General features: G+C 41.1%; 1 protein-coding gene across 4 annotated transcripts; it reads left to right on the forward strand.

Moving 5' to 3' along the window:
• The first annotated feature begins 20 nt into the window (after positions 1-20).
• Positions 21-18,022, forward strand: CMC2 (C-X9-C motif containing 2). 4 transcript variants are annotated; one of them, XR_003965222.1, is made up of 5 exons: positions 28-369; positions 7,800-7,914; positions 12,682-12,753; positions 16,487-17,501; positions 17,739-18,022. XR_003965222.1 is itself a non-coding variant. In XM_030298703.1 (4 exons), exons 1-4 carry the CDS (start codon positions 188-190, stop codon positions 16,571-16,573), a joined length of 456 nt encoding a protein of 151 aa, XP_030154563.1. In that variant the 5' UTR covers positions 28-187; the 3' UTR covers positions 16,574-18,022. The 4 variants fall into 4 exon arrangements, 2 of the variants coding, with proteins under 2 accessions (XP_032447267.1, XP_030154563.1); XR_003965223.1 differs by having other exon boundaries at positions 16,487-16,648; XM_030298703.1 differs by having other exon boundaries at positions 16,487-18,022.
• Positions 18,023-18,316: the final 294 nt, after the last annotated feature.

Here is an 18,316-nt window from a genome sequence, read left to right on the forward strand (position 1 = left end):
AAGTGAAACTCGCCGAGTCCCCGCATCACTCTTGTTGGTAGAGACCATTAGTTAAACGCAGTTAACCTCAGCCACGAAATCTGGCTTGTTGGCTCGGTTTGCTGTTTTTAGGCCCGGCCGTGCCTCAGTGCACTCGCTCTCCCTCCCCCCAGCGCCCGCAAATGGGCCCGTCCAGGCCGGGTGGCGCATGCGCCTCAGAGGCCGGGAGCAGCGGGGGCTGGCCGAGCCGAGCCGGGTCAGCTGTGGAGGGCGCCGGGGACTTTGCCACCCGGAGCTGCTGCGACTCCGGCGCCCAGGCCGCCGGCCTTTGGATGGGGAGCCTTCGCTGGTGACTGTCACTTCAGTCCTCCCTGTGTGGCTTCGAGTCGGGTGAGTCTCAGGAGTCCCGGTCGTTCCGAGGAGCGCTCTCTTCCGGGCCGCGGTGTCCTGGGAGGCCGCGGGACACCCACCTGTCCCTCCTCTCGTGCCCTGCTCGCGCGCTCCCCGCCGTGTCCCTTCCTGCCCCTGTCGGAGGTTGGGACCTTCAAGGTCAGGTCCCTGGTTCTCAGGGCGGCCGTGGCTCGCCCTGCTTCGAGGCAGACCACCGCGCGGGGTGCTTTGCGGTTGTAGCTGGAGGCGCGTCCAGGGCCCTCCGCCCGCAGGCAGTTGCCGAGGTAGTTTAGAGAATGCTTTGGTCTAGACCTTTCTCTCTTCGCTGCAGTCTGTCTCGCCACTCGCGAGCCTAGTGACCTGGGCGGGGGATGGGGTGGGCTCCTCCCCTCCTTGAGCCTCGGCTTCCACGCTTGTAAAATGGGTACAACCCATCGCATCGATGGTCAGAAGGGAAGCCATTCACAGCGTTTGACACTAGGAGCGGTGAGCGCTCAATGAATCGCATGATTATTATTATCATCTCGGAGTTAGAAATTGCATGTAGCTGCACCTGTCAGCTGCAGTGAAAGTTGCCACTAGTCTGTCTTGCGAAGCGAGAATCCATGGAGATCCCCATCAGTACACTTTGCAAGGAAGGTACACATTCGGGTCCCTTTTATTGGAATTAAAAGTTACCGTGTTTGTAGGTTCACGCAAGGTGCTTAATGAAGAGTCTTAAGTAAACCCGCGTTCTGGAAACTTTCATTTAAAACCTTAACTGCATAAAAGAGGTTGGCGCTGGCGAAGGAATTCTGTTGTGACACCCTTGTGTCTCCTTTCCTGTACATACAGGCTTCTGCACGTGTTTAGTTTATTTAAAATGAGCCTCACTCATTTCCATTCTTTTGTTGTTGTTGTTGTTGTTGTTAACTATGTTGAGGTGTGAACCAATTCTCAGTTCTACAATAATCCTGAATTCAACATTTGGCAAGCATTGATTGGGCATTTACTATGTGCATTTACAAGAACGTTCCCTCACTAGCCTGTGCGTTCTTTGAGGTATATGGACTGATTCTTTTTTCTCTGAAATTCAGGTGATTTGGCAGAATGCCCAGCACCTGCTGAGTACTGTTGTTTGTTCAGGGAGAGTTGCAGCTTCCATTCCTTAGGAAACTATGTGGTGGAACTTGAGAGCCTTACGGATCTTTGCCCCAGGCAGCCCAGGGGTTCCTTTCGGTAGCAGTGGGGCATGGTCTGTGTTTGGGAGCACTAGTCACTCAATAGCAGATGTTTAGATTTGGTCCCTTTGCAACTGTGGTAAGTAGAAGACTTTAGGGTAGGCGGTACCCTGCTGCGTCTGCTACTTCTGCTGAATATGGTGCATAGTTTGAAATAGTTGCAGAAATACTAATTTAACTAATTCCAGGGCTTTCTGAAAGTAGGCCTTAAAAAATGCATGTTTTAGAAAGCATTGTGTATTAAGTTTACAGTTTTTCCTGGAGAACAGATTTTTCAAACTCTAAACAAGGGACTTTTCTGGATTTGTTTTACTTTTTTTTTTTTTTTTTTGATGTTTACTTTTGAGAGAGACAGAGTGCGAGCAGGGGAGGGGCAGAGAGAGAGGGAGACACAGAATCCGAAGCAGGCTCCAGGCTCCGAGCTGTCAGCACCAGAGCCCGATGCAGGGCTTGAACTCACAAACCGTGAGATCATGCCCTGAGCTGAAGTCGGACGCTTAACCGACTGAGCCACTCAGGCTCCCCTATTTTTTGTTTTAAAAAGACATTAGAAATTGCAACTGTAGAGTACATTTCTTTCTGGTGCAGCCACAAAACAGCAAAATCTTTGGAAAGAAAACAGAAGTGACATTAAAATAGGGGGTTTCCTCCTCGTGATTATAGATTTGCTGAGGTGTTACTAAAATGCTTACTCCTTTTTCTTTACGAGAGGTCGTGTATTGCTTACTTCTTGGCTTATTTTTTAAAACTGTGCCACCTGGTGGTTGAAATCTATCATGGAATACTCATTAGGAAAATTTTACCTCTGTCTTGGTAGAATCAGGTGAATAAGACTGTAAATCTTTATGTCTTTAGTGAGAGTACCATACTGCTTCTGTCCTCCCAGCGTACCCCCAAGTAAAGGTTAAAATTGCTTTGCAGGGGCCAATCACCCAGTTATTGTCACAACTGAACATTTTTTTAAAGAGTTTCAGCATCTGTTTTAGTATAAACGTTTGCATTCTAGAGGCAGTGGGTGGAGTTGGGGAGGGAAGCCCTTTAACTGTGACAAGTTAACCTGGTGTTTTCTAAATGCCAGTGTAAAAGTGGGACTGAAGTTTTGTGTCTAAATCACAAATCGTTAAAATCGTTTAGTTGTGAACTTCGATTTGAGAAGAAACTGAAGAATGCAGTGCAGAAATACACTCTGTGACATCCTTAATTGATGTAGCCAGTCTCTTTGGGGTACATTAAGACAGGTAACCGAGAACTTCCCATTGCAGCTTGCTTCATTGTTGGACAGCTCCAGGAAGATGACGTCTTCCACTCTTTGGTTTCCAGACCTGTCCTCAGAAATACCTTGGAAACACCATTGCAGATTCAGTTCAGCCTTTCCCGTCATGTGATGAGCATTTCACATATACAAATAATACTTTGCAAATGTCACGCTCACTGCTTACCATTTCAGATACTCCCACATGTGTTATTTTAAACCTCATGACCCCTCAGAGATATAGGTCCAGAGCTAATACCATTTTATGGAAGAAGAGACTTAGGTCAGATTAAGTAACCAAAGTGTTATAACCTATGGACAGATAAGTCCACAACTTTTGCCTTCAGATCCATCGTTTCTCCTACTTAACCAGGTTGTTCCTTTTATCTGTCAACTCTGATGGGGGCTTCCCTAAATAGGTAAATATTCCCAGTTTCATTAATAGCTTCTTACGGATCCTGAGAAGAAAAGTTTAAGAGTAGAGGCAAAGCCGTCTTCATCCTGAGCAGTCTCTCCAAGAATATTCACATTGTCAATATTCTGGACTTGGCTGCTCAGGACGAATACAGTATTGTTCTTCTTCTTGAGGTAGACTGACCCTCTGTTTCTAGGAATGCAGGATAATGTTACATGGTCTTCTTTGGAACCTGCAATTAGTGCTTGTTGGACTTGTAGCCAACCAGAGGCTCTTTGGGAAATAGTTTTTTCTATCTGGATTTATTTCACCCACAAACTGCTGGGAAGTTTTCTGTTTCGAACGTGGGAATAATTTTTCCTGGTTTAGAGATTGCACTGGGTAGTAGTAACTCTGCCACTTGCTATGTGACCTGGGACTTATTTTTGATATGAAAATGTGAGTAATGCATACTTGAAGTACAAAAAGCCAATTTCTTACGGTTCCAATGAATTTACAGTTATTGGAAGGATTAGAAGACTTGTGCCCAGTGTGTGGTAAGTGTTCAAAAATTATTTTCTACACTAATAATGTAGATACAGTCATGGCCTTGAAGGAATGTTAAAAGTAAGAATATGGAATATACATTTTTTTTTTCAACGTTTATTTATTTTTGGGACAGAGAGAGACAGAGCATGAACGGGGAAGGGGCAGAGAGAGAGGGAGACACAGAATCGGAAACAGGCTCCAGGCTCTGAGCCATCAGCCCAGAGCCCGACGCGGGGCTCGAACTCAGGGACCGCGAGATCGTGACCTGGCTGAAGTCGGACGCTTAACCGACTGCGCCACCCAGGCGCCCCTGGAATATACATTTAGTTTTCTTCAGCTCATAAATTACTTTGAGTTATAGTAATGTTTATTAGAATAGGCTTTTAATTAAGCATCCGACTTCAGCCAGGTCACGATCTCGCAGTCCGGGAGTTCGAGCCCCGCGTCAGGCTCTGGGCTGATGGCTCAGAGCCTGGAGCCTGTTTCCGATTCTGTGTCCCTCTCTCTCTGCCCCTCCCCCGTTCATGCTCTGTCTCTCTCTGTCCCAAAAATAAATAAACGTTGAGAATAGGCTTTTATTTTTTATTTTTCTAAATGTTTGTTTTCGAGAGAGAGAGAGGGAGAGTGAGAACACAAATGGGGGAGGGGCAGAGAGAGAGAGGAAGACACAAAATCCAAAGGAGGCTCCAGGCTCCGAGCGGGTCAGTCCAGAGCCTCTCACGGGACTCAAACTCGCCAACTGCGAGATAATGACCTGAGCCGCAGTCTGACGCTCACCTGCCACCCAGGCGCCCCAGAATAGGCTTTTAAAGATGGCTGCTGGAAGATATCAGCACTCACAGCAAGTGTTGTGGGAACAGTGGCATCGTTTTATAGCTGTGAGTGTGGCAGTACACCCGTGTAAGCACCAACGGGAGGCGCAGCCAGCCGGGCGCTGGAAGAGAGTGTGGGTACAGGGTGGACAGAGGGAAAGAAGAAGAGGGTATCTCACTGAAAAGGTGGGGTGGAGGAAGGGGGGGGGATGACTGGTAAAGCAAGGAATTTGTTAGGTAAGGGATTAGGTAGGTCAGTGTTTAGAGCTGTAGATTGAGAAGTAGTAGTTTAGTTTTTTACCAAGAAGAATAGAAAAAGGAAACTATATGAAACCATTCTCTTCTTTCACATAGTTACATAGGATACTAAGTAGAGAGGAAGTTATCTTATTGGTACCCTGGCTGGGTCTACAGCGCATAAACTTTTGTAACAGAGGGAGGAAAAATATACATCGTGGTATGTATGCATTTGTACTTATATACAATGTGGGCGTATTTATCTCAGCCACAAAGTGTCTTCTAAAGTATTTAATGGGCCAATCAAAGAGGTCATTTCAGTACATCATAAGCTGGTTTCCAAATTGTAAAAGCACAAATCTGAGGACTTGGTTGATAGAGGTGAAAATGTTTTGTCACATTTACAAAATAAAAAGACAGTTTCTAAGTGACTTAATAGTGCATTAGATGACTTAAATTTCTAGACCGTATGAGGCCTCATTTTTCTGAGGGAAAAGATTATGTCATTAAGAAGACTTCTTAGTCAGCGGCAGGCAAACAAAACTTGAACTTGGCTGCATTTCCAAATGTGTTTCAGAGACTCAAGGACTTAGTTGGGCATAGCAGCCCGGTTTGGGATTGTCAGCTGTGGTTTGCGGTGTGTGTGTGTGTGTGTGTGTGCATGTGTAGTCAGTCACTCAGTGGAACAGTGATCCACTGGTCTTTTTGGAAATGGAGTTCTGAAATAGTAGGGATACTGTAATGCTCTGGAATTCTTTGTTTAGACATTTGTAAGGACTTGTTGAGAGTGGAAAGTAGATAGGCAGTTTGAAATTCTCAAACGTTTTTGTATTAGCTCTGTGAAGATATAATTTACATTTCATAAAATTCACCCACCATGAGTTCAGTGATTTTGGTAAACTGCTATTGTGTGGCTACTGCCACAATCCTGTTTTAAAATGCTTTCGTCGCGCAGATGTGTTCCTTTGTGGCCAGTGACAAATAATCCTCTCACTTTCAGGTGTAGGCAAACCATCGGCTTTTTTTCTCTACCATTTTGCCTTTTCTACACATGGCATATAAATGGAATCATATATAGTCTTTTGAATCTGGCTTCTTTCATTCAGCTTGGTGCTTTGAGGTTCATCCACGTTGGCGCCTGTGTCCGTGCATTCCTTTTAATTGCTAAATAGTATTCCATTGTCTAGGCATACCGCATTTATTTATCCAGTTGGCAGGTTATTGGACATTTGCATTGTTTCCAGTATTGGCTATGATGAATAATGCTGTCAAAATTAGCATACATGTCTTTGTGTGGTTTTATGTTTTCATTTCTTTTGGGTATATTCTTAGGAGTGCGGTTTCCGTGGTCAGGGGTCATTTGGTAAGTATGTGTTTAACTCCTTAAGACACTGCCAAATTAAGTGTGTCCTACTTTACATTTTCATTAGCAATGCATGAGGTCTGTTCTCTCTGCATCCTAACCATTGCTTGGTATTGTCTGACTTTTTGATTATAGCTATTCGGGTGGAAATGAGTGGTATCTCATTGTGGTTTTAGTTTGAATTCCCTGTGACTAATGGTGTTCAGCCTTTTTTTTTATGTGCTTAATTAACCATTCTCGTACCATCTTCTGTGAAGTATTCAAATCTTTTGCCCATTTTGGGGGTCCATTTTAAACGTTGGGTTGGTTTGTAAGCATTCTTTATATGTTCTAGGTAGCAAGTCCTTTTTCAAACATGATTTGCAAATATTTTCCCCTAGTCTCCAGCTTGTAGGATATTTATTTTTTAGAGCAGTTTTAGGTTCACAGCAAAATTGAGCAGAACGTACAGAGAGACCCCATGTGCTCCCTGCCCCACACATGCACAACCTCCCCCGTGATCAGCAACCCCCTGCTAGAGTTGTGTGTTTTTACAACTGAACCTACATTGACACATCATCATCACCCAAAGTGTGGCTTAACCTTTTTTTATAAATTTATTATATACATCATGAAATGCTCACCACGAGAAGCATATTACAGTATTATTGACCGCAATCCCTGTGCTCTACTTTCCATGCCCTTGTCTTTTGATTTTCTTAATGGTATATTTTTGAAGCGAGAAAGTTTTAAGTTTGATAAGATTTTACCAATTTTTTCTTTTATGAATTGTGCTGTTGACCTAAGAACTCTTGGTCCTGCCTAAGGTCATTATTTTAGGTTTTCTTTCTTGAAACCTTTTAGAAGATTAAAGCAATCATTGGTTCTTTCTTTTGGTAATCTTTTCCAAGTTAAAAAGAATAGGTTACAAAAAAAGAGTAGGTAAATAGTGCTACATAACTACTATAGCAAACACTTCAAAATAATGCTTTTCCTTTGACCTTGGCTGCTAATTTTCTCCTTTGTGAATGAACCAATTAAATTTAATTTCTGGGATTTCAGCATCTTGCTTTCATTTTAATAATTGCGTTTTATGGACAGATCTGCTAAACTGAAAAACTTTTTTCACATCTGCTTTTTGTTTCTCTTCATTGTTTAGTTAGATTTTCTCAGCCAGATGTTAGGAAGAAAACAGTCCATGTTAATTCACACTAATGTGAGACTGATAGGGCTTTAACCCTCTGAGAGGAGTATACATTTTAAAAGGATTAATAAACCAGTTCTCTTGTTTTGTAGAATTTCATCTGAACAAAATGAGTTGTAATCAATTTCAGGAATGTGGGGAAAATAATTGAAATCAGGCTTATTAAGAGAGGCTGGCTGTTTCTGCTAGAGCACTTCTTTCCAGGGTTGGGCCTCTTTAGAAACTGCAGGTTCTCTGAACACCTGATAACTTGCTGAATCTGTTAAACTGCTGGATAAGGAAGCTGAGGCTCAAGGTTAATAATTTGCCTAAGGTGAGCATTCCTTTCTGATAAAGCTCACTGCAGGTTTTTACTGAAGTAGCTTTAGGTCGCGTTAACAAGTACAGTCACACATATTCAAGACACTCTTGTATCCACAGGTCGCTCTGCTGCGCTCCATCCCTTCTCCTAAAGATGCATCCTGACTTATCTCCACACTTGCACACTGAAGAATGCAACGTCTTGATTAACTTGCTTAAGGAATGTCACAAAAATGTAAGAGTTCAGAAAAATGACCGTAAAGCAAAGATGAAACTTAGGTACAACACAGTGATGTGAAATGTTACCTCCACTGATGGAAGGGGAATGATAATATGGCGGATCTTAGCTTACTGAAGATTAGTAATTGATGCTTGTGATTTTTCAGATACCATTTCCATTCGTGATTACTAAAAATTAAGCATGGTAGTTTGTTAGGGAACTTTTGAAATGATATGTAACAGTCAGAACCCATGTTCTTTCAATAAAATACTTTCCTTTTTTTAATTACAGGATGTTAGAACAATTACGTTAATCTGACTCTTCTGATCATAATGCAATTATTGTAAGAATTTTCTAAGATTTTCCTTGATGTCCATCATTCTGTGTTTAAAGGAGATTGAAATTTTTTTTAATAATTAGATCTTAGCTAGGTTTAAATTATGATTGGTCTAATTTGGCAGGTTTACTTACTTGTTAGTGGAATGGAAGTAAAATTCCATGGTTAAAACCAAAATGGAAAGGAAACCCATTTTTGGAATATATTCAATTAAGCCAATATTTTTATGGATGTCAGATATTAAGCTTTTTTCATATAATTGATGCATGAGACAGTTATAAGGAACATTTGTGGTTTTCTTTAACTTTGCATGATGCATTTTCCTCATGATATTCATAAACTGTAGATATATAAAATTATAATATCAGTATGTATCATTTAAATGAGTAAAATTTAAAGGCTAACAGGTAGTAAGTACTACCTCTGATCTGTGAAGTTAGATATTTTTTGTTCAAAGAACGTTGTTGGTGACAATATACTTGAGACAGACTTTTTTCAGCATACATGTAGATCCAGAATTGATATCATAAGTCTTTACTTAACGTTATCTTAACGTTATTTATACGTTATACGTTATTTTATTTGTACGTTATTTTAATGATATTTAAGGTTATTTTGTGGGTGTGCAGTCGCGTCCCATTTGGTTTTAGAGTGTGTTTCCCTGATGACTGATTTTGAGCATCTTTTCATGTGCCTGTTGACCATTCATACAGTCTTTTGCCTATAGTTTATTTTTTTTTAATTTTAAAAATTTACTTATTTAATTAATATTATTTTCTTTGCCCATATTTTAAAATTGGGTTGTTTGCTTTATTGAGTTTTAAGAAATTGTTTTCATTTGACATTCAAGACCCTGTCTTGACAATTGAAGACATTGACAAGCATGTGGTGAGTATGTTCTCAGTCTGTGGCATCCTTTTTCACTTTCTGAAGGTTGTGCTTCAAAGAGCAGTTTCTAAGTTTGATGAAGTCTAATTGCCAGTTTTTTCTTTCAGTGTTTGTGAGGGGTTTTGTTTTTGTTTTGTTTTTTTGTCTGTTTGTTTGCATTCTAAGGATCTTTGTGTGTTTCCTGCTCACAAAGATTTTCTCCTTTTTTTCTTCCAAAGGTTTCAGGCTTTTAGCTGTGACATTTAGGTTTGTGACCCATTTCAAGTTAATATTTGTGTCTGGTATGAGGTAGGAGTCAGTGTTTTCCTTTCTCTACGGGGATTGTTTTTCCAGCACTATTTGTTGCAGACACCAGCCTTTCCCTCCTAAATTAACTTGCTGCCTTTGTCAAAAATCTGTTGACCACACATGACTGGGTCTATTTCTGGGCTCTAGTCCGTTCCGCCGATTTATGTGTCTGTTCTGAACACCAGTTAATTCCAGTGTTCTCCTCGTGGGGCCAACCGGGTCCCCTGACGGGTTTGTCCTCTTCTCTACCCTCGCTCACTTTCCACACCGCGTCAGGAGTGACTGTTCAAACTACGTTCAGGCCTCGCTCCCCTCTACCGGCTCCCTTTGCTGCGGTACGCGATCTCACTTTCTTCCTTCGTGTTGTTTCAGGACCTTCATGAACATGGCCCCTACTTAGCCTTGGGTTTCACACCCTCCGGCACTCTTTTTTTCCCCTCGCTCCCCAGCGACCTTTTCTGCAGTTGTGTGGAGCACACATTTCTCTCTTCTGAGGCTTTGGGCTTGCTTTGTCCTTGGCTTATCTTGGAGCCCTCCTCACTATCTCCTCTTCCCCGCATGCTATACCAGGTTTCATCATCCTCCAGGTTTTATTCTCTGTAATCTGTCCTTGCCTCTTCATTTCCTCCTTTCCTGGCCTAGATTCTCTTGGTGTTGTCATTCTGTCCTCTAGTAACACCATACGTAGTCCATTTCCTACTTCAAGGTACTTCTCACACGTTTTGGTCTCAGGACTCCTATACACTCTTAAAAATTCTTGAGGACCCCAAGTAACTTTTGTGTGTGTGGACTCTAGCTACCGATATTTACTGAAATAGAAATTAAAACTGAGAAATTTTAAAAAATGTAAATGTATATAAAAATACAATAATAAATCCAGTACATGTTAACATAGTAATTTTTCACAAAAAAAAGATCTTATTTTCTGAAACAAAAGACAGAGTCAAAAGAATGACATTGCTTTTGGGGAGCCTGGGTGGCTCAGTTGGTTAAGCTTCTGACTTCAGCTCAGGTCATGATCACGGTTCATGGGTTTGAGCCCTGCGTCAGGCTCTGTGCTGTCATTGCAGGACCTGCTTTGGATCCACTGTCCGCCCTCCTCTCTGCTCCTCCCCTGCTTGCGTGCACGTGTGCACTGTCTCTCTCTCTCTTAAAAATAAATAAACATTAAGAAACAGAAGAATGACATTGTTTTTGCATTTTTGCAATTCTCCTTGGTATCTGGCTTAATAGAATATAGCTGGAGTCTCCTATCTGCCTCATGTCCAGTCTTTGATGATGTTGTCCTCTGAGCAGCCTCTGGAAAGTTCTACTGTAGCCTTGTGAGAGAATGACAATGAACAAAACAAATAAGATCTTTGATTATCAGGAGAATAGTTTTTATCTTATACACCCCCTGGAGAGCTCCTGGGAACTCGTGGGTGCCCCTGGACTGCACTTGGAGAACAACTGTTTTATAACAGTCACTCTGTTCGTTGACTCACTCTGTTCTGTGACTGTGTTCTGTGAGAGTAGGGCCCAGGTCCACCTTCCTCGCTACTGTATCCCTAGTCCTTGTCTTCGAGATATCGATTGATTGCCCATTTATTCAATCACTGGCCCAGTTTGGCTTTCTGGAAACAGACATCACACACTGGAGGCCTTTGCTCTGTGTGTGCAAGAGAACTGCAGTCCATGGGCGTTCTGGGTTTGTTTTGCACATAATGTCACAAGAGTGTATTTCTTTGGGCTTAAATATTGGGGTGAAAGCGAAAAAAAAAATAGCTGCTGTCCTTGATTTAAACATAAGATGTATGTGTATGGGGTGATAGGAATCACTGTGAACTAAACTGTGAAATACTGACTTACATTCTAAACATTAATCCTTTCTTTTGTTTCTGCCTCACCAGAAAGTGTGTGAAAATGCATTGTTCCCATTCATCTGTGGTCAGAGAAATAGTTTAGGAAAAATACACAAGAAATACTTATTCTGAAAAGGTCATTAGGCAACCAGTAGGAGATGTCAGTTTACGTTAAATGCTTGCCAGAAAAACCAACCCATTCATTGACTGGACCAGAAGAGGACATTTAAAGCGGCGATGAAGCAGGGGGAAAAGAGTAGCGAGGGGCATAGCTTATAAATTATGTGTTGTCTGTTTCCATGAAAGCCTTAATTGGAAAGAAAAGGAACAGGTGCCTATTATAACTACAAGTTCAGCTTTTATGGCATGTTGTTTTAGGCCATCACCATGCTGTCCTGGGCACCCTTAAAAATCGTGATGTGCAAACGCACTAATTATGGCACTACTAAAAATTCGTGTTCTTGACCTCAGCCTTCATCATGATCTGCTTTGGAGCATTTGTACTTTTTGCCATGATCATTGTCGTAGGCCTTGAAACCACTAGGAGATTTTTATTTTTGCTTTTCAAAGAAAGCAGACTTTGAACTTCAGACATAGATTTTCTGATATTGTGGATTAGTGGCTTATTTATGTGGTCCATATAGACCGTTTAATAATAGTGTTACGTATGGGGCGCCTGGGTGGCGCAGTCGGTTAAGCGTCCGACTTCAGCCAGGTCACGATCTCGCAGTCTGTGAGTTCGAGCCCCGCGTCGGGCTCTGGGCTGATGGCTCAGAGCCTGGAGCCTGTTTCCGATTCTGTGTCTCCCTCTCTCTCTGCCCCTCCCCCCGTTCATGCTCTGTCTCTCTCTGTCCCAAAAATAAATAAACGTTGAAAAAAAAAATTAAAAAAAAAAATAGTGTTACGTGTTTCTGATGTATTTTGATGACATTTTGAATGGAGGCCAATGAGAAAATAGTGTTGGCACTCAGCATATATTAGGTAATTCTTCAGTGGGACAGAGTGTTTGCTATTGAAGGAAGTTACTGGTCATGTTAATATGGCCACAGTGCACTTTGACATCACTGCCCGTAGTAGATGATGGATTGTGCTGTGATGTTAACATGCCCTTAAAGACAGAGGTACTTGAAAACAGAATTGTTTACACTCTGTCATTGTGAGGTTTTGGCAGTTTAATAGGCTTCCCTTTTAGTAAGGAAAAGTCTTTTGGTTTTTCATTTCTACCTACAGAGCTTTTACCTCTCCTTTAGGATGGCCAGGATAAGTCCATTTATTTGTACACCTCATACCTGTGACTTACCTATTTGCTTATTAACAATGTGCTGACACGTTAAACCCATTTCTGTAGGAATAAGTATTTAAATTCTGTGTGCCAGAGACCTTAGCATGTTGTGGGATGAAATATTTTACCCCTTTTCTTCCTTTTAGCACAGCATTCTGAAATTTTTTGGTCATTGCAATGATCTTGATCGGGAGATGAGAAAATGCTTGAAGAATGAGGTAAGAAAAGTGTTAAAGAATAAAAATGGTTGAACAGTAGAATAGAACATTTTTGAACAATATTTTACAATATTGCCATTATTAATTTTTATTCTGAATTTTAGTATAACAGAGAGAATTGACTTTAGACGTACATCCTCCCCTAAAACCAAGAGGAGAAATAAAAGCCTTTTCTGGGGACAGTTAGAACATTGCTAAGATTTTTTTTTTGTTTTTTGCATGCACGTAAATGAAAACAACTTCCTTATTGTAATCATTGTAACTCTCCTGTATGAATTGCAAGGTTTGGGAAGTTGAATTTGTTTAGCAGAAAGACTTCTGACAGTCAGCTATTACCTGTAGTGGGTAACAGATACTCTTCGGGCCTGTTCCCTCATAGAACATGCCGGGAGCCAGACATGGTCTCCTCACAGGTTTAAAATTGTGAATTTCTTTATAACCGTGGCACGTACAAGCCATAGGGATCTAGTTTGACTTGATTGGAAACACTCATTTCCTAAACTCGGTGTGAGGCCATGACATGGACTTGGACATATAGTAGGGTGCTTTTGAAATCTTTGAAAAGACGTGTATTTTTTAATTTTTTAAAAATGTTTATTTATTTTTGAGAGAGAAACAGAGCACGAGCAGGGGAGGGGCAGAGAGAGAGTGAGACACAGAATCTGAAGCAGGCTCCAAGCTCCGAGCTGTCAGCACAGAGCCTGACATGGGGCTCAAACTCACGAACCGTGAGATCATGACCTGAGCCAAAATCCAGCACTTAACCGACTGAGCCACCCAGGTGCCTCGAAAAGAAATTTAATTCCCTTTCTTTTCACACATGAGTTGTGTTATGTCCAAAACCTTAAAAAATCTATAACTATTAAAACCTGCCTTCCAGTTTTTTTGCATTTTCCATATTTTTGAACTTCTTTTCCTATTTGCCTCATGGTGAAAGGTATTAGTTATAATATTTGAAGCTGTCCAGCATCTATATTTTTGTTTTTTGTATTTTCCAATCTGAGGCTTTGGAGGTTTTTTGGTTTTGTCTGTTTTTTCTCTTCCTAGAGTCCCTTTCTAGTGTCTTTACTGTTTGAAGAACTTTCTGGAGTTCTCACTTCAGGGTCATCATTTTCTTTGCACAAACATGTACATGTATAAGTGTTTTAAATTGATTTTTTCAAGAGTTTTTCTTCAGTGGTAAAGCTAGTTTATATGAAAGCTGAACCTAGGGCTTTGTTTGGTTTTCATAAGGATTATGGGAAAACGAAGCCCACGCTGTGGTGTTCATTGCAGCGATTTATTTCTCACATGCTTTCTGTTGTGTCTGATCGCCTTTTCCCCTAAATTTAGATTTTTTTTTCTTCTTGTGGTTCAATAATTTTTGCCATTGGTGTGGTGATTAGATCTTTATATGAAATTTTCTTCCCAGGCGGTCCTGAGACGTTAGTGACCGTTTGGTAGGATGTTGTAGATATTTTTCTTACTTTGTTTTCATATAAATTTTAGATTTTCTCCTTGACTTATTTTCTAAGTCCTCTGTGTGGTTTTTATGTTGCTTCATTACCTGATTTATGGATGTTTTTCTGTCTATACTTTCATGCTTCAGTCCTCTGAACCTGTGCTCATTTATTTCCTCTCTGCCTTTAATGCTTTCTGGTTTACCATTTACTGCTCTCACGTGCTCCTCTACCATTTCCTTCATGTGCCATTTGAGTACTTTATTCCTTGAAGCTTTTAACTAGAAGGACCTGGCCAGTTTCCCTTTGCCTCTCTTTGCCACTGTGTTACTGCTCCCCCCCCCCACCCATTCCCCATTTTATTGAAAGAATCACTAATACTACTTTTGCAGCATCCTTTTTGTCCCTCTTAATTGTTCGGTTTGGTTTAGTTTTTGGTTAACTGAGCTTCCATTCTATCTACGTTGTTCAGTGAAGTTTTGTGAATAACATCACATGCATATATTTTTCTTTTCCTTCTTTTATTCAGAGGCCATCTGGACTCCCTTTGGGGATATCTTAACATATAGAGTATAATTTGCTCTTTAACCTGTTTTTTTTGGGCCACCTACACAGTATTCTGAAGATTTACCCTTAAAACCCTTCTCCCAACCTGATTGCTGGTGGGCAGTCCAGCATATGTGATTAAAAATAGATATCAAATATTTTTCTCCGAGTATGTATCTCTCCATGTTCTAGAATAGTGCCTTTAAAAAAAAACAAAACCAAAACTTGTTAAAGCAATGAAATGCCCTTTTCCCCCGAAAAAATCTTCAGAAGAAAATTAATGTATGACAGATAAAAGGAATGATTTTGGTTAAAGGGACCTGGTGTTTCATCTGTAATTTGAAGTGGTCCTTTGATGGGGAAGAAAAAAATTTCGGAAACTATCATTCCAGAAGCTATGTTATAACTCTTCAATCAAAACTTTAGATCCAGAAACTTCTTAAAGATCATCTAGCCTAGCTCCCTGTATTTGAGGTTACAGGACCCGAAGATGTACTGATCATGAACCTCCACACCATTGTCTCAGGGGTCAGAGGCGGGGGATCCAGTCAGGTCTCTAGTTAGCTCTCTATCACTGATTTCATTTCTGTGGCCTCTTCCCATATCTCTGGCTCCTAAAAGATTTTGATGTCTAGCTGTTCACAATACTTAGTTTTTTCAACTTGAATTTACTTTTATATTTTTCCCCTTTTTCATAGGGACCCTTCATTCACCTTTAAAATAATGTCTGTATTGGTGTATATAAACCTGTACATATATCCATGTAAAAACACTTATATTCAGGTTTCTCTGCTTTAAATGAGTGCATTGTCTAAGTGCCAGGCTGTGTATTTCCTGTTATTTAATAACCTACTGATCAGAATACTAGGCTGAAAACCTCCAGGTGAAAACTGCATTTAGATCCAACTAATTACAGAAATGTAGGATTTGGGGAGAATCCGTTTGATGACTCTTTATAATGAAAAAAATCCTGGGAAGTTTAGCTGACTAGAAGTTTCCACGTGAACTAATAGAATAATATGGTTGCCAAGAGCCATTTACTCTTGATAATATTTATAGAAATAACATGTCTAGGTCCTAAGAACTAGTAGGTCCACTGTAGCCCACATCTATCAGACTGTGTGGAGCACTGTATTTAATTCTGGTTGTGATATTTTTTTATCAGGAATATTGATATTAAAGCAATGGTGCTTGGTAGCTATTAGAAGGCAGAAGCCATGTTCTGTGAACCTCTATGGAAGCCAGGAATGTTCAGCCTAAAAAAGAGGTAGTAAGTGGGTCATCTGTAACCAGATATTTGCCACATTATAGCAGGCAAGAAGAAATAGGCAGTAGGAGAATTTACGTGGAAACACTGGTTCAACATAAAAAACACTTTGGAACAAGTAGAAGTGGCCAACAGCGAAATAGGTTACCTCTCAAGGTAGTGAGCTCCTCATAACTATAAGTGTTCATGCAGAGGTTAGATGCGTGTGATCGTGAGTTCCTAAAGAACAGAGACAATACTCACTCAAATATTTCCTGAATTCATATTTTGGGAAGAAATTAATTCAGTAAATATTTGTGCATCTATTAGGATGTAGGTGCTGTACTGTGTTTGCAATTTCAGATTCAGTGAAATAAAAGACAAGAATTTTATCAGCAGAAACAACTTATTTTTCAAATATTTTAAAATATCTAACTCAGCTGATATATAAATGGTAATATAATCTGCTGTCTCTTTTCTCCCCTTTCCTTTTATTTTCCAGTACATGGAAAAGAGGACCAAGAGCAGGGAGCATGGCAATGCGATGAGAAAAAGACTTTTTAATCCCGCAGAGGAATCTGAAAAATAAATTGCAGGCATACCTCGTGTTATTGTGCTTCATTTTATTGAGCTTCGCAGCTAGTGCATTTTTTTCAAATTGAAGGTTGGTGGCAACCTCGCGTCGAGTGAGTCTATTGGTGCCATTTTTCCAACAGCATTTCTCACCTCGTGTTTCTGTATTGCATTTTGGTAATTCTTACAATATTTCAAACTTTATAATCACTATTATAATTCTTATGCTGGTCTGTGATGTTACTATTGTCATTGTTTCGGGGCATCACGAAGCGTGTCCACAGAAGACAGTGAACTTCATCAGCGTTGTGTGTGTTCTGACTGCTCACCTACCAGCCCTTCCCTCGTCTCCCCTTGTCCTCGGGCCTCCCTGTTCCCTGAGACTCAGCAGTATTGAAATTAGGCCAGTTAGGAACCCTACGCTGGCCTCTAAGGGTGCAAGTGACAGGAAGAGTCCCTCGTCTCTCACTTTAAGTCAAAAGCTAGAAGTGATTACGCTCAGGGAGAAGGGCATGTTGAAAGCGGAGATAGACCGGAGCCAGGCCTCTTGCATCATTTAGCCAAGCTGTGAGTGCAAAGGGAAAGTTCCCGAAGGAGATCAAAAGGGCTCCTCCAGCGGACACGCAAATGCGAAGAGAGCGAGAGGACTTACTGCTGATGAGAAGGTTTCAGCAGTCTGGATAGAAGAGGAAACATTCTCTTAAGCCAAAGCCTAATCCAGAGCAAAGTGCTAACTCTCTCCAGTTCCATGGAGGCTGAGAGGCGAAGAAGCTGCACAAGAAAAGCTTGAAATTGGCCGATATTGGTTCGTGAGGCACAAAGGAAAGAGACTGTCGTCCTAACCTCAAAGTCCAAGGTGAAGCGGCAGGCGCTGATGCAGAAGCTCCAGCCACGTGGAGGCAAGGCCCTTCACCAGCAAAAAGACTGACTTGCGGAAAGCTCAGGTGATATGGTTAGCACCTTATAAACAATAAAGTATTTTTTAATGAAGGCGTGTACATTGATTTTTAGACGTAATGCTATTGTATACTCACTAGACTACAGGGTAGTGTAAACATAACTTTTATATGTGCTGGGAAGCCAGCAAAGTCATTTGACTCATTTTACTGTGGTATTTGCTTTCTTGTGGTCTGGAACCAAATCTTTAAGATCTCTGAGGTTTGCCTGTATACTTCCACTAGGTGCCTTAGCTGAGAGAAGACCTAAAACCTCTTGGTGGATAACTGAAAGAATCTTACCTCATTTGGTCTCCAGAACCCTTTGGACAGAAAGTGACCCATGAGAAATCAAGCCATGGAGAAATATGGAAACCCCGATTCTGAGTATTTTGTTAGGCAGAGAGCCTTAGGTACTCTCTCCCTTCTGCCAACACACCTGACTTGTAACATGTTCCCTCCCTTTGCCAACAATCAGTTAACATTTGCGTAACTTATCTCCTTCAATAAAATAATTGACTTGAATCATATGGTCTCTGTTCTCTTAGACTTTCTTGCAATTAGGGCAAAATGGTCCCATTAGACTCTCCTTTTTGACAATGTACTGATTTTGGAGCTTAAACATTGAAGACACAAGCTAGGGCAAAAAGAGTTTGGGGGAGTCTCAGCTGTATTAACTATATGAAAATGGCCCAACTTTATTGTTTCCAGATTCATTTCTAGTGGTCACCCCTACCCCCCTACCCCCCCACCCCCACCAGGGCTCTTTCTGCCAGGTGTTTCTGAAACTGGTGACAATCTAGAAGTCAGCAGCTTCCAGCCAC

This window comes from Lynx canadensis, chromosome E2 (assembly GCF_007474595.2).
Source record: "Lynx canadensis isolate LIC74 chromosome E2, mLynCan4.pri.v2, whole genome shotgun sequence".
Lineage (NCBI taxonomy): Eukaryota > Metazoa > Chordata > Mammalia > Carnivora > Felidae > Lynx > Lynx canadensis.

Bases quoted from the DNA above. Each gene is read 5' to 3' on its own strand.
- CMC2 (XM_030298703.1), top strand. From the start codon at position 188: ATGCGCCTCAGAGGCCGGGAGCAGCGGGGGCTGGCCGAGCCGAGCCGG. The intron at 7,915-12,681 runs GTAAGAGTTCAG...TCTTCCTTTTAG, and splicing joins TTAAGGAATGTCACAAAAAT to CACAGCATTCTGAAATTTTT. The intron at 12,754-16,486 runs GTAAGAAAAGTG...TTTATTTTCCAG, and splicing joins GAAAATGCTTGAAGAATGAG to TACATGGAAAAGAGGACCAA.